At 47.7% G+C, this 26,355-nt stretch overlaps 3 protein-coding genes and 1 pseudogene across 3 annotated transcripts; 2 read left to right on the top strand and 2 right to left on the bottom strand.

Moving 5' to 3' along the window:
* Nucleotides 1–2,927: 2,927 nt before the first annotated feature.
* Nucleotides 2,928–6,926, top strand: LOC120713148 (bifunctional TH2 protein, mitochondrial-like). The gene is made up of 6 exons (XM_039999152.1): nt 2,928–3,363; nt 3,487–3,595; nt 4,745–5,032; nt 5,160–5,571; nt 5,683–5,952; nt 6,120–6,926. Exons 1-6 carry the CDS (start codon nt 3,068–3,070, stop codon nt 6,542–6,544), a joined length of 1,800 nt encoding a protein of 599 aa, XP_039855086.1. The 5' UTR covers nt 2,928–3,067; the 3' UTR covers nt 6,545–6,926.
* An 84-nt stretch (nt 6,927–7,010) lies between these two features.
* LOC120713596 lies at nt 7,011–10,807 on the bottom strand (annotated as a pseudogene).
* Nucleotides 10,808–11,162: 355 nt separating this feature from the next.
* On the bottom strand, nt 11,163–13,708 carry LOC120713149 (monothiol glutaredoxin-S10-like). The gene is made up of 5 exons (XM_039999153.1): nt 13,335–13,708; nt 13,153–13,226; nt 12,109–12,183; nt 11,817–11,843; nt 11,163–11,493 (listed from the first exon to the last, which is right to left on the bottom strand). Exons 1-5 carry the CDS (start codon nt 13,586–13,588, stop codon nt 11,417–11,419), a joined length of 507 nt encoding a protein of 168 aa, XP_039855087.1. The 5' UTR covers nt 13,589–13,708; the 3' UTR covers nt 11,163–11,416.
* Nucleotides 13,709–15,798: 2,090 nt separating this feature from the next.
* Nucleotides 15,799–18,261, top strand: LOC120713147 (histone-lysine N-methyltransferase family member SUVH9-like). Its single transcript, XM_039999151.1, has one exon. The coding sequence runs from the start codon at nt 15,904–15,906 to the stop codon at nt 17,866–17,868; it is 1,965 nt and encodes a 654-aa protein (XP_039855085.1). The 5' UTR covers nt 15,799–15,903; the 3' UTR covers nt 17,869–18,261.
* The last annotated feature ends 8,094 nt before the right edge of the window (nt 18,262–26,355 follow it).

Raw genomic sequence — 26,355 nt, 5'->3', positions numbered from 1 at the left:
AATAATTCCAATGTGGTACCCAACTTCTTTTGGTCTTGTTTGCAATCAGGGTACAACAATATTCTGTAGTCCTCCAACATACGCTTCAGATCTCTCGATTCCTTTTCTGTTTCGCAACCTTCCTCAGCTTCGCGCAGCATCTGACCAAGATCATCTTCTACAACGTATCCTTCAGTATCTTCTTCAGGCTCACCCATTGCAGTGTCATTGAAAAAGGAATTATAATTGGCTGCAAAGTCAGGAATCCTGTCCTCTTCTTCTACATTATTATCCAGCACAATTCCTCTTTCGCCATGCTTGGTCCAAACATAGTAGTTCGGCATGAAACCACTATTGAACAAGTGACTATGGATGATTCTTGATGATGAGTAATCCTTCTCATTCTTACAAAATTTGCATGGACAACGAACGAAACCACCATACTTGTGTTTCTCGGCCGCTTCTATGAATTCATGCACGCCATCCATGAACTCTTTTGAACGCCGGTCGGCCATGTACATCCATTGCTGACTCATCTGGGTCCACAATACATTTATATACATCATTGTACTGTACAAATAGTTCATTCATACTACCAATTTATAACAATATATTTATATAATTGATAATACATATAACTATAATAAATAGATACTATTCACTTATCAAATAAATTGAAAAAACATATAAATACAATAATTTGATAGTATTCAAATATCAAATAAATTGATAACGTATATAACTACAATAAGATGCTACAAATAAAAATAATTATCACATATATAAACTAAATCAAGTAATAACTGTTTCTAAAAATTAATTGCTAAGTTATAAAGAAAAATAACTAACCTTTTTTTTCAAAAAAAAAGCAAAAATTCGCCTCCCCTCACCCCACTCAGCTGCCATGAACAGTGAGTTCACGACAGTTTGAGAGGGGGAGGGGCTGGGGTATTTATAGGCTCGGGCCAAAGGCACCGGTTGATTTCAATGACCCGGTGCTAAAATTAATTCAATAGCACCGGGTCAAGGCACCAACCGGTGTCTTAGGCCCGAGCTCCTGGCAGCTGCCACGTTTTATTACCACAGGAACCGGTTATTCCTATAAACCGGTGTCTTTAGCGCAGTCTTCATTTGGTACCGGGTGGTGGTTTAGACCGGTTCCTATGGTGACTCATTGGAACCGGTTGGAACCACCACCCGGTGTCAATTGCCCTCCACAAGGTCGGTCGATGGCCAAAGGTATCAGCTGCTGTTGCAGCCGGTACCAATTGGTACCATCGGTACCGGCTGCAACAGTAGCTGGTACCTTTGGCCAGAACCGATGGCCCGTTTTCTAGTAGTGGGCGGCGGAGGAGAGGGTGCGCCGCAGCGAAAGGAAAAAGAACAACAAAGGGGTTAGCATAAAGGATGACAATACGAGTAATTTTGGTGAAGCTTTATATGGAAGTACATGGACTTGAAATAAGATTTCGGTGGGTACCGTTTGGTTGGCTTATGGGCTTTGACTCCCAAAAATTGTTTTGGAGACCTTGTCAGTGCCCCAAATGTAACTTTAGTTTTTGATACGGTAAGAGGTACACACAGTGATGTACTTGCTGCTGAGGAAATTAAATTTATTATCTACCAACCCATACGTAAGTAGTTCAAGTTTACTAATTTTGGAACCGCACATTTTGCTACAAACTATAGCTAGCTCGATCAAATGCGGTAGCCAACCAAATATGCACTACAACTCTCACATCTAGAATCGGTCAGCAGGTCACATTATCTACTAGTTGGATTGTAAATTTGTAAAGGCTCTAGCAGTTTTAGCTAGGTTATAAATATTGTATCACAATCCAGTCAGATCTATTTTGAATCTTTATGTATAATTGAGAGAAGTTGGTCAGCTGCATTGTGACATTTTGCTAAAACCCATCAATACTTGTTTTTTTTTCTTCGTTGCCAATGCTTGTTCGTTTCTGTGATACAATATAATTGCCATATATACTTACCCTTCATTCCTGTCTTGACACATTTACTGATAAAATTCTACCACCATATGATCAATCATTATATTTGAGCAATATGATCAAAGCAAACTCATCAGCCAAGGATAGATGAAAGAAAGATGAGGGGAACCCTAGTGAACGAAAAAACTTTAGCACGGTTGGGGCTAGCTGGTGAGATGAACCTAAGGTTAACGCTTGATGTGCCTCGTTAATGTTTAGCAACATAACTGTCAGTAGTAAGATGTATATGGTGACCTCATCGATCTCATAAGTTAGTTGTGCATGTGTGTGAGTTTAGCATCTATCTTTGTACCGTCTATTGCAAAAAAAAAACAAAAAAAGAAACCTAAAAGCATCGGTTCAAGTCTTGTACTATATGTTGATCTATATATGGATTTGTCAAGCGTTTCAACACGTCTATTCCCCTGTTTTAGACTTCAAATGTGACGGCCAATAAATTCACGTACTGTAAAATTCCCAAATATATTATCACTCAATGAAATGACTCTTACTCGGCACCAAAAAGAACCTAACAAACTCGTTGAACTTGTTTTTTCCCTCTCCACGGAACTTGTTTAGCGCCTAGCACCCACTATTATCTTCGGCATCTCTTCACAGTACAAAATTTCGTCTTCAGTAACCTACCATTCATAGATTTGGCAGTATCTTCATCACATCATTTACGCTATCCATTTTTTTTTTTTGAAGCAATTTACGCTATCCATTTAAGCCTATGTAGACTATCTAGAGCAAAACTCATTTAAGCTTCGAATTATATATTATTTTGTATCAAAAATTAGTTTCGGTATGCATCACAAATACTCCATATAATTCTTTCGCAAAAAAAACTTCATATAATTACCAAATTTGGTGTCTGAAGTTGTTTTTCAAAGTTCAATTGGATTGGGTTTAGAATTACGGAGTTAATCAAGGGGGGAAGAGAGAAAGATGGGGAGCATTTGCCGGCCACTTTTTTCGTCGTCCTCGTCTTCGTCGTCTTCTAGTAGTCGTAAGTGCGGGGAGGATTGGCCGGCCGGCGACGAGGCTCCTCCTCCTCCTCATCTTTCTCTGCATACAATACATACGGATATACGTATATGCTTGTTCTCCGCCGCCTCCGTCTCCCGCTGCCACGCCCACTTCTCGTCTCCTCCTCCTCCTGGTGGTCGTCGACAAGCCAACGGAGACCCGCCATGGCGTCCTCCTCTTCCGCCGCGGTCGTTGCCGAGGGCTCGGCGGCCCGCCGCTTCTGGATCGCCGCCTCCACGCGGGAGGCCGCCTTCACCGCATACACACCCTTCCTCCTCTCCCTCGCCGCCGGCAACCTGCGCCTCGACGCCTTCCGCCATTACATCGCGCAGGACGCGCACTTCCTCCACGCCTTCGCGCGCGCGTAAGTCCAATTCATTCCCCCCTTTCTCCTTCCTGAGTCCGTCCGATTCGATTCGCCTAACCACCTCCATGGCTGGACTGGATCTGATCCGATTCTTCCTTTCCTCCTGCGACAATCAATCAGCTACGAGATGGCCGAGGATTGCGCCGACGACGACGACGACAGGGCCACCATCGCCGCCCTCAGGAAGGCCATCCTCCAAGAGCTCAGCCTCCACGCCTCCGTCCTCGAGGTCCCCCTTTTTCTGCCCCACCCACCTACTAATCCTCTCTTTTCCCTGCCCTACTTTTCCTATGGAATCGCCGCCATACTGTGATGCATCTACACATGGATCTCTTTAGGAAACTACTAGCAACACTGAAGAACTAATATGTTCTATTTCAATATTAATCAACTACCCTTATTCCTCTTGTAATTTTGACACTAACATATATATTCACTTAAGCTTTCATCTTAACAATTCCAAACTGGGCAGTGCGTTTTTATCTGCAATTTTGTTGCTCTGCTGTTGCCTTCAATTAATTAAGCCATACCTTACCACTCAACAATTTCAACTGGGCACCTATTCTACAGTAATGCATTTTGAGATCTGGAGCCAAAATGCTTTCAAGCTGTCATACTGTTTCAGTTCATTATAGCTTATAAGATATTCCTAACACCTGAGTGCTGTCTGATATCAACTTGTGATTAGATTACTTTCCTTTCATTGCTAAGAGTTTTCACGACTCAGACAGTTGCCTTGACTGTTTGATTTGTTGGAGCGGGAAGTTGGTCACAGTCCTCCCTGTCCTCTTACCACTATTAGATTTCTACTAGCAAGCTGACTCTGTTGAATTCAAAGCTTGCAATAATTGGCTGTCTGTTTTGTTGTTAAGGCTATTTCAATCTAGAAAATGCCTCTTTGTGTCCTCTTGAGTCTTGAGTCCTTATACCATGTGTGTGCCCTCTAATCTCTTGTGATACAACTTGATACTAATTGTTACAACACTATTCTCACATTAACCGTTATGGTTCTGCTCATGATTTTGGCCCAACAACAGAAACTGGACCACGCACTTCTAACAAATCCTTGTCATGCATTCTTACATGAAAGTATGTATTTAGCTATGTTCTATTTAATTAATTAATTTACATTTTAAGGCCATGTATCTACAACCAAGATGCTTACCAGCCTGCATGTTCCCTCCCTCCCTCCCTTTGGAATGGTGCATGTTCTCTCAGTTTAGGACTATTGCTAGAGATATAGGTATATTGTCCTTAAAACTGAATTTTGCTTTCCCCTATGATTCAATAACTGCCGAGTAATCTTCTTCCAAGTTATAATCTTCTTTTCTCAAATACACAATTGGGTATCCTGAGTTCCTGACTATTCAATTTTCAGGAGTGGGGAGTTGATCCTACCAAGGAGATCCCTCCAAGTGCAGCTACAGCCAAGTACACTGAATTCCTACTTGCAACTGCAGCTGGAAAAGTTGATGGTGCAAAAGGTTCTGACAAAATGGTCACACCATTCGAGAAGACTAAAATTGCTGCATACACTGTTGGGGCCATGACTCCATGCATGAGGCTTTATGCGTATCTAGGCAAAGAACTCATGGTTTTCCTTAAACAAGATGAAAATCACCCATACAAGAAATGGATTAACACATATGCATCCAATGATTTTGAGGTATAAAATGGTCATCTGCCTATAGATGGATGCCCCTACATCTTAGTGTAGTATTGGCTGGTGCTTCAATGCGACTAGTTTATGTGCTGAAAAATCATTTCTCTTTTTTTTTTTTGCTTGGCTGCAGGTTAATGCACTCCAAATAGAAGAGTTGCTGGACAAACTGAGTATCTCATTAACTGGTGAGGAGCTTGAGATTATTGCCAAGCTCTACCAGCAAGCTATGAAACTTGAAGTGGAGTTCTTTTCTGCTCAGCTTGTAGACCAGCCTGTCGTAGCTCCACTTTTAAGATATTGTGATCCGAAATATAAACTCTTGGTCTTTTCTGATTTTGATTTGACATGCACTGTTGTTGATTCGTCTGCCATTTTGGCGGAGATTGCAATTTTGTCATTCCAAAAGACAAGTCAAAGTAAGATTGAGAATACCCTCGACCGTACGAAATCAGCAGACCTGAGAAATTCTTGGAACATGCTATCTAAGCAATACATGGAAGAGTATGAGGAATGCATGGAAAGACTACTTCCTCAAGAAGAATGTATGCGCTATGTGTTCCATTTGTTTCTATTTGTTTGTGATTTAGCAATAGTTCATAAGCCATGCTTGAATGATTTTCTGATGGTTTATGTGATCTTTTGTTTTATTACAGTAAAGTCACTAGATTATGATCAACTGTACAAAGGCCTGGAGGTGCTAGCAGAGTTTGAGAAGCTTGCAAACTCTAGGGTTGTCGACTCTGGTGTTCTTAGGGGAATGAATTTAGAAGATATCAGGAAAGCTGGGGAGCGGCTTATTCTTCAAGATGGCTGTAAAATTTTCTTTCAGAAGATTGGAAAAACAAGGGAGCGCCTCAATTTGGATATCCATATTCTTTCCTATTGCTGGTGCGCAGAACTAATACGGTCCGCCTTTTCATCAGGTAATCTTTGTCTTGTCTGATGACAATGGCTTCACCATAACAATTAAGCTAATTTTCTTTCCTTTTGCTGTTGCTATAAGCTTTCGATCACAATTTCAGTTTTGTTTTGAATAGGCATTTCTTAACTGGTAATTAATTTATTTTACATTGTCATGCTTTCGGTGCAGTCGGTTGTCTAGATGGTCTGAACATACATTCCAACGAGTTTGCCTTTGAGGGGTCTGTTTCAACTGGTCAGATTGAGAGGAAAATGCAGTCTCCACTAGACAAAGTTGAAAAGTTTAAGAGCATCAAAAGTGGCACGGACAGTACAGCTCCATCACTATCTGTGTATATTGGAGACTCGGTTGGAGATTTGCTCTGCTTATTGGAGGCAGATATTGGTATCGTCATTGGATCAAGCACAAGCTTGCGGAGAGTGGGCAAACAGTTTGGTGTTTCTTTTGTGCCGTTGTTCCCTGGTCTAGTAGAGAAGCAGAGGCAACTGACGGAGCAAGAGAAATCCACGTTCAAGGCACGTTCTGGGGTCCTTTATACGGTTTCCAGCTGGTCAGAGATACACGCTTTCATTCTGGGAAGTGATTTCAGCTGATGGAGGTGCTGTTTCTTTTCTCTGGGTGTTTTTTTCGTTGAGAAGTGAGAACCTTGGCAGCACATGATACGTGAATCCCCAATGTGGTCATTTTATGAAAGCCACATGCCAATTCTGGCCCGCCGCACCAGTATGTATGAATGAGTACCGATACCAGCTTGTGCTTTGTGATGGCTTTACCCGTGATCAATGTTCATTGATTCGTCCATATTCGGTTTGAGATTAATTTCTGGAGTGGTTGCTGTGGCATTATACAGCAGCGAGAACGGCCAGCTCCGGTATATATATAATTGCTAGACATCGAGTGGTGTATACACCCAAGTCCAAGTGTAACAGCAACTGCACTGGCATTAAATGGAATGGATTTATTTGCTTCTGCCTTCTTGTGTGGCATGCGCTAGCTACTTGATTGATCTTTAATTTTTAATACAGCAGCAGCTTATTATACATAGTAGTATGTATATATAGCTAGTAATATAATGCTCATTTTATTTCCAATTCGTATATATAGGTTAATTAGTTGAAGGCTGCGGCGGCGACGGCGAGGATGGTGGTGAGGTTGATGGGGTGCATGTACTCCTGTGTGCCATCCATCATAAACTGGCTGACAATGATCCGGTTGGCCCTCTCCGTGGGGTGGAAGTTGTCCCAGAAGGCGTAGACGCTCCGGTCCGGGCAGACGCTGGAGGCGGCGGTGCAGCGGCCCACGCCGTTGTAGGGCCCCTGGCCGCAGCAGGCCACCTTGGCGGTGACGAAGCCGTAGGCCGCCGGGTCGGAGATGAAGTCCATGTGCATTCTGTAGGCGTTGACGGCGACGAAGACGTCGTTGCCGAGGTCGGCGTTGAGCCCCTGATCATATCGACGAGCTGCGGGTTGTAGAGCGCGGCAGCGCGCTGCAGCTCGGCGTCGCACTCCCCGGCGCGGCTTCCCCGCAGCGCGAGCTCGGCGGGGGCGCATCCGAGCGGGCCGGAGCCGGTGACGAGCACCCGGCGCGCGCCCAGGCCGTGTAGCTGGCGAAGGATCTTGGCGTACTCGGCGACGAGGTAGCGCACGTAGTCTGGCAGCGCCATCTCGCGGGAGCGCGCGGAGAAGGGCACCAGGTAGTAGTTGTTGATGAAGTCGTTGCCGCCGAGCGTGATGAGCACCAGGGCGCCGCGCACCAGGCGGGCGGTGGCGTCGCCGCCGCCTCCGACAGAAATTCGAAAATACAGCAAATATTCATAAGACTTTACCTTAAGTTTTACAAATCAAGTTTGAATAAATACATAATTTACAAACTTTGCATTACTGAAATCCGGGTTCAACTAGAGGAAATGGGCCTACAACTACCAAAAGTGTACTCTAGGGAGATCCCTAACTAAACGTCTGGCTCCACAACCTCCCATCCCTCTGCATCCCGGCGGATGAACTTAGCGCAGCAGGGACAGAAGTCTACGTCTGCGTGTCCTGCAGTAATATTTCAACAAAAGCAATGAGCAACTAATACTCAGCAAGACTTACCCGACCAGTGGGTATAACTTAGCCCACATATCTAGACATGCAAAGCTTTTGGCTGGTGGTTAGTTTTGCGAAAAAAGGGACTAAGGTGAATCCTTATTTTCATATTTTAGCTCATGATTCTATATATCTTGACCATCATATAAATTTGGCATATCTAGAGCAAATATGATAAAGCATATACTAACATTCCAAGTGAATATAACCATATGCCATATATACTCCAACTCGATACTACGCTGTGACGCAGTGATCAAGGTGCCCATGTCGGAGAGCGACTGACGGCAAATTGATTCGTTTTAACCTTGCAAGGTGGACCTAACCAACACGGCACGCAAAAGCCCCGTCGGACCCCACGCATCAACCCTTCCCCTCCCCGCCTCAAACTACAGAACCGCCCCACCTACATATAGTCAACTGAGCTCAATGAGAGACCAACAAAAATAAACATATGCATCCCGTTTCCCCGCGACTACTCGACTCGCCCTAAGGCGTGGTGATGAAGTTGTGTACTTTCGAATCGAGGCAGTACTAGACTTACCGGTTTCGACTACCTCCTACTCCCGGCATGCGGTTAGTACAGTTCAAACATAATTAGCAGGGCCGACAACGGCTCGGTCCTTAACCGACACAGGTGGAACTACACCTCTCCCGCCCGGTCTCATATTCTATTCTTCCTTTCATTCCAAGACTTCCATGCCAAGATGAGTAACTCATATATGGAAACATAAAACATCCTATATCTCGCGGGTAACAAAAAATTACTCGACTTCTACCGAACCCGATTTAGCATAGCATTTCTATCGTCCTATACATACTAGTATAACTCAAGGAAACCTAAGGTTCATGCAACTAGGGTTTCAAACAACTCCTAAACATAATGCACAAGTAATAAATACATATATAGGTGTCATAATTTAAATTAATAGGATGTGCACCGGGGCTTGCCTTCAAGCTGTTGCTCAGAGTTAGGGTTAGACGGGCCTTGGGACGGGTTCTCACGCCTCTCCTCCTGGGCTTACTCCGGCTGCTCTTGCGGTGCCGCAATCACCTCGAACACGATGTCCTCAACGGCGGATGCTACACGAATGCATATGAAATATTTGAGAGCAGCTCAAGGATGCAACTATTATACTTCAACTGGAATGCCCTGCGGACTGTCCGCGCCCAAGTTGCGGACTGTCCACGCCCAAGTGGCGGACCGTCCGCAGTACAACTCTGCCGACCCACCAAAACCAACTACCTCTTTGGACAAATTTCAATCTATACGGCGGACCGTCCGCTCCAACACAGCGGACTATCCGCAGTTTAACTCTGTAAAACTACCAGAGGCAACGACGCCTCTGGACAAAATTTTAATCTCTACTGCGGATCGTCCGCAGTTCACTCTGCTAATTCCACCAGAGATAACGTCTCTGGACAAAATTCTAGACTATACGGCGGACTGTCCGCTCTCCAATAGCGGACCGTCCGCAGTTCAACCCTGCGAACCCCACCAGAGACAACATCGTCTCTAGACAAATCTTGATCTCTACGGCGGACTGTCCGCTCTCCAATAGCGGATCGTCCGCAGTTCAATCCTACGAAAACACCAGAGACAACATCGTCTCTGGACAATTTCTAACCTGACCGGCGGACTGTCCGGCCCTCCTAGGCGGACTGTCCGGCCCTCCTAGGCGGACCGTCCGCGACTCACTTTTGCAGACCACCCGACAGGCAGCAGTAAGCACGGCGGCGGCGGCGACGGTGGTTCACCGGCGCCGACGGCGCACAACGGGGAGGGGGAAAGAGGCCAGGGGACACAAGTGACTCACCACGAATCTATTCCCGCGGTCGGTTCGGGCGGAGGATGACCGGAGAAGCGGATCGACGGTGGAGCAAAGCTTCAAGCGCCTCCAATGGTGACCGGCGGTGGTTGGGCGATTCCGGCCGGGGAGAAGCCGGGCTAGGGGTTGGGGAAGGTGGAGGAGGTGCCGGGGAAGATTCTCGCGCGAGGAATCGAAGTATGGTGGCCGGAGGAGGGAGATCGACGGAAGGAGGCGACGGCGGCGCGAGCGGACGAGCTGCGCTCGTCTCTGGTCGAGGTGGGAATGAGGAAGAAGGAGATGACGACCGGGCCCACATCCAGCTAAATATCTAGGCGTTACTCTGGCGGACCGTCCGCCGATCCCTAGCGGACCGTCCGCGGTTTTCCTGAGTGTTACAATGATGTTGGCCAACGCCAGAATTGATGATGATGAATTAGGATGACGAAGATTTAGGATGATGATGACGACGATAGATGAGATGACACAATTAATACAATGCAATATCTAATGCATGGGCCTTACAAACTGGATGCCCGTGTCGTTGAGGATGCCGACGCCGGCGGACGCGAAGTTGGCCTCCCCCAGCAGCTTGTGGCCGTCGAGGTGCGGGCTGAGGTAGGGCAGCACCGGCTCCGCCCCCAGGTACTCGCTGATAATGTCCGGCACGTTCCGGCCGTTGGAGAAGCGGCCGGTGGCGCGGTGCGTCGGGTAGTCGACGCCGTACGGCGGCGAGTCGGCGCGCGCCGTCGTGGCAAGGTAGTTGTTTGTTGCCGCTGTCCACCAGCGAGTCGCCGAAGACGAAGAAGGCGCGGGGAGTGGCGGCGGCGGCGGCCTGCTGCTGCTGGTGGCACACCACCACTGAAGAATGGTGGTGCAGCAGCTCGAAGCATTCTCGACGTCGTCGGCAGCTTCCGTGTCTGCTGTGAGATTCTGATTCTTCTTCAGCTTGATGGATCATACGACGACCATATATATAGGGGGATAAGAGCTACTACGACTACTGGTGGAGATCGAGTCGTGACGGCTCTGGGGGATGCCGCAACCACGCTGCCGGAGTCGTGTGATTGCAACGCTTCCCTCAAGGAGCAAAGGCGCCTGCAGCCGCAACCCCCTGTCCTTGCGTAACAAACCCAATGCAATGCAATGCAATGCAATGCAACACCACCCAGCTTTTCAGGCCATTCATGGTCATCGCATCCATCGGGTCGGACCACAACAACAATAACCGCACCAGCACTTGCAGCTAGCTCCCAGTGACTGACCTGCTCCATCGGCGGCAACACTACTACAGGCATTGCAATATACTCACTGTATGCACGAGCAGAGCAGGAAACAACTAACAAAAGCCGAGAAATTGCCCAGCAAACACAGTATTTGCAATTCGCATACACTGGTCAAGTCCCGTGAGGCCGTGACATACTAGTAGGTGTTATACCAAACAAAAAATGTGTAAGTGGCACCAGTTTTTCCATACCAAAACATAATGGATCCGTAAAAGGCTAAATAACTCAATACAGGACTGCCCAAGTTTCTCAAGCCTCAACTCCGCGAGCCACACTCCATCTTGTCATGAGTTGTTAATGTCGATATCCAGGTCCGACAGCATGCTAGCTAGCTCACCCTTGCGATGCAGCTTCACAGTGTCTACAACATAAGGCACAGTATTAGCAGTTCCTTTTCCTTTCCAGCCATGGCTCAGGTACTCATACATGGCTCAGGTACTCATACATAGCACAAATTTAAGATTTCCCAAGTGTTAAAAGAATATGCATATTTGGCTGAACCCTCTCAATCACCTCACGTGACATGTAGCAGGAATAGCTTAAAAATTAGTTATTAGCGTGGGAAAAATATTACAAGATTAGTATGCACAACACACTCTTGTCTAATCTCTTGATGCAGGTGCAAATACATCACTTGCCACATTGCAAAGTATTATGCAATACGCATTCAACAAAGAATGATACCTGTACAGCCACCAACATGCTTTCCACCTGGAATAAGACAAAATAATTACTTAGAAGTATGCGAGTCATGCAATGTAAATCAAAATAACATATTCATGTATGCGGATTCATTTACATATAAACTGCAAACATTACACCTATCTATCAGTATTCAGACTCAATGACACCAACTGCAAATATCCCTGCTTAAAATGAAAAATCTTCGATTGATTTTGCTAATTGGTCATGAACAAAAGGGAAAAGCTAAGCCAGTAGAGTAAAAAAGGTGGGGAGAAACGGAAACCTGACATACCGATGAAAACATTAGGAACAGTAGACTGCCCAGTCAGCCTCTCTAACACCTTCTGTAGTTGCGGTCCTTGAGCGCCTGAAAGGGATTGGCTGTCAGTTGCATAATAACATCAACATGCAAATTGATATCCCGAACCACAGCATTCTACCTACTACACTATTTATTTTTTTTCCAGCAGGAAATAATTACAAAAAGATCATAATCCTTCAGTGCATGTGGCTTTGGAAAAAAAAAGACAGCAAGGACACATTTAGATATGCTGACATGACCAACTTCACTAGCACACCCAAAAATTAGGAATCAAGAAGCACTTGTAAATCCCAGGCGCCTATGGGCATGCATGATGTCTGGTAAGAGTAAAACGATGCGTTTGCATGCTGTGGGGTTTGTAATTGATAGCGCTGAAGCAGAACATCAAACGCAATAATGAAAATGTAGACTACAATTAGGAAAGGCCATACAACTGGCCAGCCAAGTGAAGAATGTGAGGAAATAGACTGAAAGGACAATCATGTTTGACATATGTACACCTACCCCAGGATGCGAAATAGATGTACAGCTACCAATCATTCAATGTATCACACAGGGCAAAAACTGGGTATGACCATAGCACATTCGGCTGACCAGAGATGACCATCAGTGATAAGTATACAGCTGTTGATGACATCCATGGTAGAACAAGGATAGTCATTGGCCACAGGATATGGATACCCAATTCTGAGGGAGCAATGATGTTCTTTTAAACCTTCAGGCTCGGCAAAATCCGAACTGCTCTAAGGCTTTGGCAAGACCTTTTCAATTCTTGATGGTTTGGGACTTTGGGAGGTCAGGAGGTATGTACACATAGTATATCTGAATAAACATCTATAACGGACCTCAAACCAAATTGTCCACGGTGACAGGGTCACGATTGCATATATGACAGCATTTTAAGTTGCTCAGAAAGTCCGAATTAAAGAGCTCTATCAATCCAGGTGCATTAAGAGAGCATTGCATCGGGAATTCGAAAGGGAAAAAAACATGAAGGGGAAAAAGGGGACAGACCGAGATGGTCGAGCTCGATGACGTGCGGCTGCACGCCAATCCGCTTGAAGAGCGCCTTCACCTCCATGGAATATCTGGGCACGTTGAGCATGTCATGGTATAGAAGCAGATGAGGTGAGGACGAATCAAAGCTAATGAAGAAGCAATGCTAGGTTTGGCTCAGTTGGGGTTGTCGATCTTACGAGCACCACGACTTGGAGTAGATGACTACGGGGTTGTCGGCCACTGTCTTCTTGACGGATTCCTCCATCCGCGAGCCGAAGGAGGAGTCCGGTGAGGAGGAGGAGGAGGAGGAGGCCCTGGCGGCGACGGCCCTGGCGCGACGTGCGGCGAGGGAGAGCTGGGGACGAGATAGCAAACAAGGGAGAGAAAGGGGGAGGCCGAGGGCGGCCGTGGGGAGGCGGCAGAGGGTCATGCCCGGCGGCGGCGGCGGCATCGGAGGTTGGCGGCGGCGGAATCTCTCTCGACTCCTCTCGTCTCTCTCTCTCTCCGCCTCTCTGGAGTCTGGACTGGATGGAGAGGGATAGATTCCCTTCTTGGGCTGGGCTTACTGCAGGCCCAAAACGCCAAAACTGATATCGAGCATAACGCCCAGCCCATATCTTATTATTTAGAAGTATATTGAATAAAATCTAATTTTGTGGGTGAGATATTAAATGAACCATTAAAATGCACCGCCGATCTTTAAACTTGACTCGGAGTGTCGTCCGAGTCCCTAAACTCCCAAAATGCACCTCTCTAAACTTGCTAATTGTTTCATACGAGATCCAAATCTCTATTTTTTTCGTTAAACGTGTCTAACAGTAAACTGATTAGGTGATGATGCGGACTTGACATGTGGGGCCGACATATCAGCCGGATCCTGCATTCTTCCGCAAGCTCCTCCCGCCGGCGTCGCCTCTCCTCCTCGCGTTGCTCCCTCGCCATTGTTTGCCGCTCCCTGCCCCCGTGGTGAGCTTCGCCCCCACCTGGACCACACCATGCACTCGCATCCTTGCCGCCTTGCCTTGCCGCGCCGTCGTAGCCCACCATGGGCGCGCACGACGCGTTTCGCCCCGCCCTGCCACAAGTCAAGGCCAACGGCCAGCCTTGACTCAGCTGGGTCCGCGGAGACGGCGGTCAGGGATGGAGCGCCGGCTGAGCATGCCAGTAGGTCGGGGGCGGAGCGGCGGCAGACTCGCGGCAGGGGCACGACCGCACGAGCGGAACGCGCGCGACGCGCGCTCACAAGCCCAGTTGGCGACGGCGAGCGGCGAACGGCGAAGCGGCAAGGCAAGGTGGTGAGGAGCCGAGTGCATGGCGTGGCCCAGGCGGGGCGAAGCTCACCACGGGGTTGAGGAGCGGCGAACGACGACTAGGGAGTGGCGCGACGAGGAGGGGTAGTGCCTACCGGAGGAGCTCGCCGAGGGGCACCTGCCCGACGAGGAAGAGGGCGGGGTGAGCACAAGAATGCATATGGGAGAAGCCGATCTAGTGCCACCGCTCGTTGCCATCCGCGCGTCTTGCCCCTGCCTCATGATGGACGGCGGCGACAATCTGGTCCCCCGCGCCCTGGGCGTGCGCCGCCGGGTACCAGCTGCCGAGCTTGGAAGCTGCTGCGCCCATGGTGGCACGGGTGCATTTTGGGCGCTATGGAGGAGAACACAGGCAGAACGTGAGAGCATGAGCATTAGGAGCTCGCTAGAGACCGATTTTGCCGGTTTGTTGGGAAGAACAAAGCCAGAAAAGTGGAGGTCAACGGTGAGTGCAGAGCACGGAGCAATGGGTAAATGACGGTCATAAGATTTGAAATTCGTGGTGCGGGAGTGGCAAGAGCGGGGTTAAAAGCGGTGGATGGGAAAGCTAACGGGGTGGAGGTACCATGGGTGCGAGGGATGGAAGGAGATGGTCAAAGTTGGCTGGATTTTGAGCTGAAGCTCTAGCGGCGGCGAGCGGTCTCCTGAGACATTGCTTAGCGGATTTTGAGCTGAAGCTCTGGCGGCGGTGAGCGGTCTCCCGAGACATTGTAGAGCGGTGTAGCGGGAACAGAGTCGTCGCTGTAGTGGTTGTGGAGCAGGTGGGCCTCACATATCAGGTCCACATTATCGTCTAATCAGTCTACCAAACACGTTTAATGGAAAAAAAATAGAGATTTGGACCTTGTATGAAACAATTAGCAAGTTTGGGAAGGTGAATGTGCATTTTGAAAGTTTAGGGATCGGATGACATTCCGAGCCAAGTTCAAGGTCCACCGGTTTATTTTTACACTTCTATAAACAAAGGCTGCTTTGAATCTTTGGGTGCTGGTGATCAGTGTGGGTTCTCTTCTCCTCCTCCAATAAAATATCATGTTGAAGCGAGCACTTCTCTGTTTACACTGATTATCCCGGTCCCTCTTCCATCTCCCCACTTCTAATCCTATCGGGGTTGGTCCTTTTATGTAAGACTCTTGAAATATTTATGTTGTAACCTCGAATTAAAAAAATCAAATGAACAATATAGTAAATTGCACTATAGTTGGCACTTTTCGCTCATTTCGTGTTAGAAAACACGTTTGCGTTACAAAATCTGAAGCAAATATTTTTTTTTCAAATTTTGGATTGATCTAAACTTGTTTCAAAATTCATTCAGGAATCTCCCCGACTCCACGTGACGCGAAGCAGCCGTGGGCGGTGCGGGAGGGAGATTCGGCCTGTCCACACTCCACACCGGAGAGAGAGAGAGAGAAAGGGGGAGGGAGGGGCCAGGGCCAGCTTAGCCCTCGCGTCGCCAATGGGGTCCTCGCCGCCGCCGCCGCCGCCGCAAATTGCACAGCTCCTCTCGCAGTTTCCCGTCATCCCCAAACCCGACCCCGATGGCCCAATCCCACCACAACCCCCCATCCCCGTCGCAGCACCTTCTCTACCTCTTCCTTCCCCGACCCCGGAGCTTTGCGCCGCCCTCCACAGGGAGCTTGCTCCCTCCCCCGACGACGACGCCTTCTTCGCCCGCTGCCTTCGCCAAGCCCAGCTCCACCTCGAAGCCCTCGCCGCACAGCTCCGCCCCAATTTCTCCTCCTCCGCCGCACCTTCTCCACCTCTCCCTTCCCCGCTTCCTCCTCTGGCACCTCGGCAGGAGATGCAGCTGCCTCGAGGTTCCGGCGCGGGCGGATCCAATCCCACTACCACCAAGAAGCGCGCCCGCCCCGCCGCTGAGATGGTGCGCGTCGCCAACCTCGCCCCGGCCGACCATCTCCACTACCGCGCCCTCGTCCGCCGCGCGCGCCTCACCTTCGAGGCGCTTTGCGCCGCCTACCAGCGCCAGGAGCCCTCCGCCGGCGCCCGCAACCGCGCCGACCTCCGCGCCTCCAGCCGGATGCTCTCCGCCGGCCACTGGCTCCACCGCGAGGTCCGCATCGTCGGCGACATCCCTGGCGTCCTCGTCGGCGACGCCTTCCACTACCGCGCCGAGCTCTGCGTCGTCGGCCTCCACACAGCGCCGCAGGCTGGCATCGGCTACATCCCCGCCAGCCTCGTCAACGAGGGCCACCCTGTCGCCACCAGCATCGTCTCCTCCGGAGGGTACCTTGACGACGAGGACACCGGCGACGTCCTCGTCTACACCGGCAGCGGCGGCCGCCAGCGCAACCGCCTCGACCACCACGCCGACCAGACGCTCGAGCGCGGCAACCTAGCGCTCCACAACAGCTATCTCTATGGCGTCGAGGTGCGCGTCATCCGCGGCCACGTCTGCGACCAGAGCCCCAACCCCAACCGCAAGGTCTACGTCTATGACGGCCTCTACAGGGTCGTCAGCTCCACCTTCGGCCCTGGCAAGTCCGGCCACGACGTCTGCAAATTCAAGCTTGCGCGTCTCCCCGGCCAGGAGGAGCTAGGCAGCAAGAGCTGGCACACCGCCAAGCAGCTCAATGACGCCATGGACGCCAGAATCCTCCCGCCGAGGTACATTTCGCTTGACCTCTCCAAGGGGGTGGAGATCCTTCGCATCCCCGTCTGCAACAAGCTGGATGATGACAGGTCTCCCCTGCTATTTGAGTACACTGTCCGCCCTGAGTTTCCGGTGCCCCCTGCACCCGGGCCGGTCAGCCGGCAGAGGGGCTGCCACTGCGCCACGGGCTGTGGCTCCAAGTGCAGGTGCGAGAGGAAGAACACTGGAGGACTGGCGTACAATGAGGATGGCACTCTGGTGATGGGAAGACCAGTGGTGTATGAATGTGGTGCTCTGTGTGGGTGCTCCATGACCTGCATGAACCGGGTGACGCAGCGAGGGATGAAGCACCGGCTTGAGGTGTTCCGCTCCAACGAGACAGGCTGGGGTGTTAGGGCGCTGGACTTGATACCACCGGGCGCTTTTGTGTGCGAGTACGGTGGGGATGTGGTCGCCATGGATGATCATCCAGGCAACACACTGATGGAGGATCGCAGCATCATCGACCCCAAGCGGTTTCCGGAGCGATGGAAGGAGCGGGGAGATGCCTCAGCCGTCGACCCAAGCATCAGGAGACCCCAATTTGCTCAGTTTGCAGGGCCAGGTTACCTTCTTGATGTGTCGCACAAGAGGAATGTGGCCTGCTACATCAGTCACAGCTGCACGCCGAACGTGTTCCTTCAGTTTGTGGTCCGTGGCAATGAGGATGAACGGTACCCTCACCTGATGGTTTTTGCCACGGAGACAATCCCACCAATGCGAGAGCTGAGCATCGATTATGGAATCGATGGGTATCCGAGTGCAAGCTGATGCTGGTTCTGAAGCAACAATGATCCAAAAGGCTTACTGGATTTTTTGGAGGATAGGCTATGTGAGGAATTTTTGAGGGGTATAGGGTCGCCATACATTGTTCTAGTTTCACCATAGGTTGTGCCCTCTAATCTTTTAGATTCTAGAACTGAGGGTGTTGCTAGCTGCTCACATTTCTGTTGGTGTCACCAAGCCTTTGATTGGTGGTGGTGTTGTGTTGCTGCTGTGTGGTTACAGGGCTTACGGGGCAGCAAAAGGTATGCTAAATCCCTTTTACTAGTTAGTACTGATGTGGTAAATGGTCGGCACATAGGACTGTGTTATGTGGATGTTTGGTGAACTTCACCCCGTATAACATGAATGAACAGCTGCTTCTATTTTGGCCTTTGTTTATGTCACAGAGTCAGAAAGGGGGCATACTGAGTTTTTGGATGGCATTGTTTTTGATTGGCCTGGATATATGAAATGGAAGTGATGGGGGGAGGTGGAAGTGGGAGATTGTTTGCAGTTGGTACTCGTGGTGTCTCTGCCTTCTCTGTTTTCTTGACAGTCTCGTATAGCATGTTTTCTGTAATCAGGGCAATGCTTTCGTTCTTCAGTCTTTTTTTTTAAAGGAACTTCAGTCTTTTTTTGGTTGATAGGTTCTTCTTCAGTCTTGTCCATTTTGTTTCCCCGTGACCGTGATGAAATAGTAAGAGGGAGGAGGCACAGGCCCACCAATGCAAGCCCACATAAGGCCTGCGAGCGAATTCCATGGCTCCGTCAGTCTCCGCCGCTGCCCGCTGAGTTTTTATATTTTTATATTTTTTTCGTCGATTTATCAAAAATATATGTGGGTATAATTTTTTTTTCAAAAATGTCACCCTGCCGCCGGATCAATTGGCGGTAAGGAGCTACCGCCGCGCTGTAGCCCGGCTATAGCCGGCTACTACAGCCGGCTGTAGCTGGCAGCGCCCTACCGCCGTTTGAAACGGCGGTAGGTGTCTCATATTTTTTTTTATTTTTAATTGTTTTATAAGTTTTCACTGATATAAATATTTGTATAATTATTTTAAAGACTATGTGAACTGTAATTATTATCTTTACATTTATAGATATTTCAGAAAATAATAGAGATAGCAGAGGTTAGGGAAATATTTTTTAAAAATTTATACAAATTAGATTTAACTCTAATAATCTGTGAAAATATATTTTCATGAGATATTCATGAGTTTCAATTACTATTTCGATGTCTTGTCACCTTGCATTAGATTCTTCTGCACCCCCACTATAATTAAAAATATGGGAGTATTTACCGCCGTTTCAAACGGCGATAGACATGCGTGAACCATGCTTATAGACCAAATAGCTCCATCTATAAATAAAACATCGCCTCATCTCATATGAAGTCAGTAGCCATCTCATACGGAGTCTTTAGCCATCCACGCACGGCCACCATGTCTTCCTCTGGTTCTACCTACATTTCGTGGAACAAAATTAGAAAATCTGTGCCTGAAGGAGTGCAGGTTCCAATGTGCTTCTGTGGTTCGTTGTGCAAGCTGATGGAGTCCAAAGTTTTGGGCGATGACTTCGGCAGGAGGTTCTTCATGTGTGAGAACTACGAGTTCGATCCGCCAAAACGCTACGGCAAGGACAAAGCGAAGGTATCACCTCGCACTATCTAGTTTGTGCCTTCGGAGTTCAGTATGTTAATTCTAACTCGGCTTCGAAATATAGTCCACCACCTCTTTGTGATTTCATACGGTGGCTGGACACGGAGCAATCGACCGAAGCTAAGGAACACATTGAGCGCCAAGCAAGGTGGGCTGCGGAAAGGTGGCAGCGAATGCTGCAAGAGGAAAAAATGGAGGAGAAGCGCAAGAAAGATAAAGAAGAGATCGAAAAGATGTTCGCAGAAGTTGAACGTCGGCAGGCGGAGGAGCGTGAAGCTGATAGGGAGAGGAAGCGAGAGAGGGCCCGCCGTGCGAAGGAGGCGGGACCCGAGGCTATTAGGAAGGGGAAGTATCCTCGGTGCACTCAGTAGATGACTATCATGTAATGTTCGAATTTCATATTCCCTAAGGTATGTTAGGTCTAGATGGAACACGACGTTACCGTGTTCCATGTACATGCCAGTGCAATTGTTATTGTAATTTCAATCTCAAATTAATCGGCATTGTGTAATTTGTACTAGCTACAACTAAATTATTCAAAAGCATTGGCCTACAAATAAACTTTTCAGACCGACGCGATAACAACTCCGTTGGCATATATCGGCCAGTACAGACAATAAAAACAATAAAAACAATCACCGTTCAAACATTGAACACAAATTAAATAGTGGTCCACACAATTCAACGCACAGAACACATGACATGGCATGTCAGGACCTGTTGCAAACTACGGTAACGAGGTCCAATACTAAACCTAACATGCCTTAGGTAATTCGAACAAACGTTACATTATTTATTCAGACGTAGCAGTACAACATCAATCATTCACGGGCAGGACCCTTATCACGTCCCGCGATGTCTGGTTTTGCATGCTCGCCTTTGCGTAAATCTTCATTCACCTTCTTTAACCACTCCATATATCGCTGATCACGATGGGTGATCCACGTGTCAATCCACTCATGGAAATGACACCAATGAGTATGCGTGTCTTCACCAGCGTACTTTTGCAAACAAGAAACGATTCAAAATTAATAAAAATAATAAAAGCATATTTACAAATTAATCTATACCTGTGATGTTGCACCTCTTTTTTGGACTTCCTCGATATTCTTGTAACACCAATATCTCTGGCCAAAAGTCTCGTAATCACGAGATATGTTCGGAACACAACGCATTTGGCAATAGCAATCTGGTGGCTCTACACCTTTCGGTCATACCTTGCAATCTGTAATACATCTATTGGGATCGTTAGGAGAGGGTCCTAAATTAGTCTCCATTTCCCGACGGAAAGCTGCCCGGGAGAATGAGGAGCTCATAGCTGTTTGGTTGGGCTAATTAAAAAAAGTGGGAACTGAATTGCAAGTCTGTGCTATCAGGAACCACAAGGTGCTCTTTTATAGACGCAGGGCTGCTTACATGTCCAAGCACTTTGAACACAGATATTATCTCTCACTGCTCCATAGTCGTCCACGGTTCTGCACTCGCACGCTCCACAGTGCGCACTCATTCCACTAAAAACAACAACAGGACCTCTCACTGCTCGTACCATCAGAACTCGCACGCTCCACAGCGTTCACTGCTACCACTTTAAACACGGATTATTGCATCGACCTATTCATCGCATCGCCCACTTTAAACTCGTCGTACTGTCACTGCATCGACCTACTCGTGTTTATTGCACTGCCCTGACACATCCCATCGCCCGGAACACTACACGGTACCGTCGTAATCGTCACAATGTTAACCATAGGAATTACATCATAATACAACGTTAATGAAACACACAGCAGAAATGCAGTGGCATGGCAGAACCCGTTGCAACTACGGTAAACAGATTTTGATCTAAGCTAACATGCCTTAGGTAATTTTAAAAACACAACAAATACAACGATGCAACATGTCACTTGGACTAGGTAGTCCTAATAGCCGTACCCCCACGTAGCAAACTGCGTTGAACCTTCTCCGCAGTATCCACCCATTGCAGGTTGCGCAGGCGGTGGTGCCGGAGGGCCAGGGCCCTTGTTCTTGTGACAAGGCCAGTTGCAGTAAGGATTAGTGCATGGTTCATCTTGTGAAGCGGCAGCACTGCTGTTATCATCATCTTCGCCGTCTTTGTTACCCTCGCTTACTTCCTCGTAATGGTTCACCTTGCACTCCAGATCAAATATCTTAATCTGGAGGTACTCGATGAACTCCTGAACAGAATCAATTGGTGCAGGATCGACCCACCTGGTAAACCCACAGTTTTTTGGAGCATCTGAAGACTGCAAAACAAATTTCATGTAAGATGTCTCAATGAATAAAGAAATAAAACAACCGAGCATTACCCATGCGTGAAGGCATTTGAAGAAACGTCGACCGCCATCCATCCCGTCGGTGCACATCTGCACTAAGCAGTCCTCACCATGTCTGCATTTTGGCCACGTTTCTCTACGGTTATCGTATTGTCGAAGAGGAGTTTCATTGGTAAATTCACTCTTCTGTTGTGGCGGAAACTCAAACACTGGTTCTGGAAAGGAATCGGGTCCAAGAGGCCCCTCCCATATTATGGGGTCTCCCTTTCTTCCTCCTTTTCCTTTGCCAAAACCGTAGTAATTCTTCCCGCTAGACCCACCTCCAGACATCGGGTATACAATGAGCTTTGGTGTTTGAGTGCTGCTGCGAGCTCACAACCTTGTGAGTATTTATAGGCGCAAAAAGGTGTGATACCCGGAGTGTGGAGTGTAAATGCACATGAAAAGCCTACTGTATTCGCATGCTCCACAGCGCTCACTCGTACCACTTTAAACACGGACACGACCTCTCGTTGCTCTTGATTTGTACCCTCGCACGCTCAACACCGCTCACTGCTCCCACTTTAAACAATGACATGACGTCTCACTGCTCATGACTTCAGCACTTTCACGTTCCACAGCGCTCACTCGTGATTATTGCACTGCCCCGACATTTCCAATCGCCCGAAACACTGCACGGCACCGGCCTAATCGTTATAATTTCACTCCACGGACATATACCATCGCCCGAATCATTGCACCGGCCTACTCATCATAATGGTACGCAATGGACACATCGAATCATAGTCTGCACATGCATACATAAGATAGTATGTCGGAATAAATTAATTAACAAGCTACAACCTGTAAACTAGATGCGTCCGCGCTTGCCCCCTCTCCTCCTGCCACGTCGCTCTGCAGCCTGGCCCGCCCTAGTGTGGTGCTGTGAGTACGTCAGTGGCTCCGGCGGGATGGTCTGGCGAGTGGACCGACGACCCTGCTCAGGAACAGGCGTCTGTTCCACCTGACTGTAGTCCTGCGTCGCGAGTGGGGCACCCCCCAGCTGTGAAGTGCCGACGACCTCCTGCGTCGGTGCAGAAGAGAAGAACGTGTTCACCCACTCCATCTGCGAGAGGTCGTCTACCTCCTGAATCTCCTCATCGTCGTCTGTCCCTCCCACTTGCCGGTACTCTGATTCACAAACTTCAATCCATCAATATTCAATTAAAAATGCACTTGTTACCGCCTATTAACAACTGGTCTTAGACGTACCTAAATCGTGTATTGGACGACGAAGAGACAAAGATCCAGGGCCGTAGGGATCCATCGACGGAAACAGCGACGAGCCGGGCGCTACACGAATAAGAAGTACAAATTAATAAATAAAGTAATACAACAAATTTTTAATAAAATACTAAATAAAACATAACGTAATAAACTTATAAATGATGCATAACAAATTACATATTATATAACTTCAAATTCCAATTACAGCAATAAAGTTGAACATATATTTGGGGCACATATTACAACAAATATTCGTACGCCAAGACGAAATCAGTTTACGACATATTAGTTCTTAATATTACATAATTTAACATCGAACATGATTGAATAGCGAATGACACAAATGACAATCGTACTCGATCAAATAAGGCCATCGTTGTTAGGACGGCGGCCACGACGACCCGTTGCCTGCGGTGCCGGATTTGGAGCTGCTTCAGATGGGCCCGCTCCATCTGTGCGGCCACCATAACTCAATGCCGTACAATACTTGTACGTATGACCCGTCTCATGGCACTTCGAGCAGAGGTGGACATCTCGACCAGCCTCTGAGCGATCCATGTTATTTCTAATGCGTTTCTTCTTGCGTCGGCCCACCCCTTGAAACATTTCTGGATCTGGATCTGGAATGTAAGTTGCATTGTGTCCAGGATCAGTTATGAAGTCTCCAAAGATGCGAAACCCATATATCTCGTGCCTCCAAGTCATCCAAATAGTTTCCTTCATGAAGTAATTTGAGACATACATACGAGCCTGTAGTCCACCAGCTTCAAAACAGGCAGCAATGACATGTGTGCACGGCAGGTGCAACAGCTTTGGCTTATGACATGAGCAAATACAAGCATCAGGACGGAGAACACACTCCTGCACATGCTTCTCACGCCGGCCCCCATTCGGCCTTTGTCCCTACACATCACCTCGTACCGACGTTCCATAGAGCCAACTGTAGTCACCCGATGTAAACGGGCCTTTTTGAAAGCTTCCTCCATATGCTCCGTAACCTTGTATCCGTAAACTTTGCGATTATCGAGCATATCTTTCTGTGCCACAGCGTAATGGTCCCTGAAGTACTCGCAAGTGCGATACAAGAAGAACTCCACGATCCCAACAAGTGGCAATGATCTTACACCACGCAGCACCCAATTGTATACCTCGGCTAGGTTCGTAGTCATTAAACCGTACCTAGCACCTCCTTCATCAAACAGTAAAGCCCATTTCTCTTTTGGTTCGTGCTCAATCCACTCAGAGAATGTCTTAATTGCCTTTCTCCTTTTGCGCCTGACATTCGGACCGTCCAAGCCCACATCTTCAAGCGAGACCTGGTCGTCGTCCTCTGTATTGACAGATCTCTTCGCTAGCTCCGCCGTTTGCTTTTTTGTTAGCTCATCCAATTTTTTCCATAGGAAGTTGAATTTCCTTTCCTGATTCTGGCTGCATAACCGCTTGAATAGCTTCATAAGGATTTTGTTCTTGAACTGGGTATGAAAGTTTGCCCCCATATGCCTCATGCACCACCTACTCTTTAGGTCCGGCCAAAGTGCAGTCCTACTACGCTCAGTAGAACCATTCTGTATGTCATCAATTGCTTGTAATATACCCTTGTGCCGATCATGAATCAAACACACGTTCTCTACATCTTTAACAATCATCTGCTTCACCCTCTGCAAAAACCAATACCAAGTATCCCCTGATTCTTTCTCCACAAAGGCAATTGCCAAAGGCAACAATTGTCTGTTACCATCAGCTGCAACAGCTGTGAGGATTGTGCCTTTATACCTTCCTGCCAAAAATGTCCCATCTATACAAATGACTGGCCGGCAGTGCGGAAACGCCTCAATGCAAGCGCCCAAGGCCAAGAACGACCGTTGGAGTACCTGCTTTCCAGGCTTCTGGGCACATGGATACGTTTTCAAGTCGTAGTAGCTACCAGGATTTCTAAGACATATAGTGTGCAGCAATGCCGATATATTGTGATACGAAGCTTCATACGTCCCCCACCTCATCTGCAGCGCTTTCTGTTTCGCTCTGTAAGCTTTGTTGTAGCTAATTTTATATTTAAACTCCTCCTCAACAGCACAAATGATTGACTTAGGTTCATAACTAGGATTGTCCACGATCAAAGGGTACATGTAGTTAGCTATGAAACCTGCACTGAGGTTGCGGTGCTGTGGTTCTAATTGCTCAAGCAGGCATGTGTGCTCCACAATTTTTTTAACCTCCCAGAAATCCTGCCACTTGCCCATAGAAGCATACACCCTGAAAGGACATTCGCTTCTCACACAACGCACGTCATATGTTCTCGGACTGCTCTTGAGAACTTTGAACTGTCTTTGCAAAGAGAGAGTCGACCAACATTTTATAGCTTCCTTCATGTTGTCACTGTTAGCATACATCGAACCGATGCATACCTCATTTTGCCTGTACTCCCAACACACCGCTTCACCTTCATTTACACTTAATTTTGAAAATTCATAACCGGACCAATTGTGTGGGACATGATAATCTTCGTCGTCATCATCATCATCATCCGAGGAGTCATCATTCATTGCATTGTGCTGTTCTTCACTCTCCCTCTGAAACTCTTCAACTATCTCTGGAATGTTTTCCCCTTCATCAGCCTGACCAGTTGCTTGACGAGGTTCGTGTGCAGCATGTGTATCATCTTCTAAAATCTCAAGTTCACCATCTTCTTCATGAGATTCATGCATCGTCTCAGTTTCTTCGGAAACTATATCTCCCTGGCCTTCATGATCCCCGCCCGCTTGAGTTCTAAAACTAATCTTCTCGAATGCTTGAACAAACAACACAAGCGGTAAGCCTCGGCTACTACTTATATTGACATAGTTCCTCCAGTTTTGCGTCCCTTCAAGCGGCAATAGCTCCCAAAATACTGGTTCCCTTCGACTAACCACTGCCATGACAGAGATCTCATGTTCATCTCGACTAAAGCCGAAAGCTTTAAATAGCTAATTGGATATTGAAATCCAAGTCCTCTCTCTAGCTCGGGGTATTTTTTTTGTGATCGAGCTAAACTCTGACAAATCTACCCCTTCAGGACCATATCTAACTTCTCTAGACCCATAGAACACTTGAAAATACAAATCATCTGACATGCCTGTCAATATTTACGACAATAATTACTCATCCTTATAATTTAATCAACGCTAAAAAATAATTCTGCTATTCTTGCATATATCTTAATTATTTCTTTACAATTTTTAGTACTGACAACAATTTCTATTTTTCTGTAATATAATATTAATTAATATTATTTTTTA

The sequence above is a fragment of the Panicum virgatum genome, chromosome 6K (genome assembly GCF_016808335.1).
Source record: "Panicum virgatum strain AP13 chromosome 6K, P.virgatum_v5, whole genome shotgun sequence".
NCBI classification, from domain to species: Eukaryota; Viridiplantae; Streptophyta; class Magnoliopsida; order Poales; family Poaceae; genus Panicum; species Panicum virgatum.
This window is presented reverse-complemented; position numbering and strand designations above follow the sequence as displayed.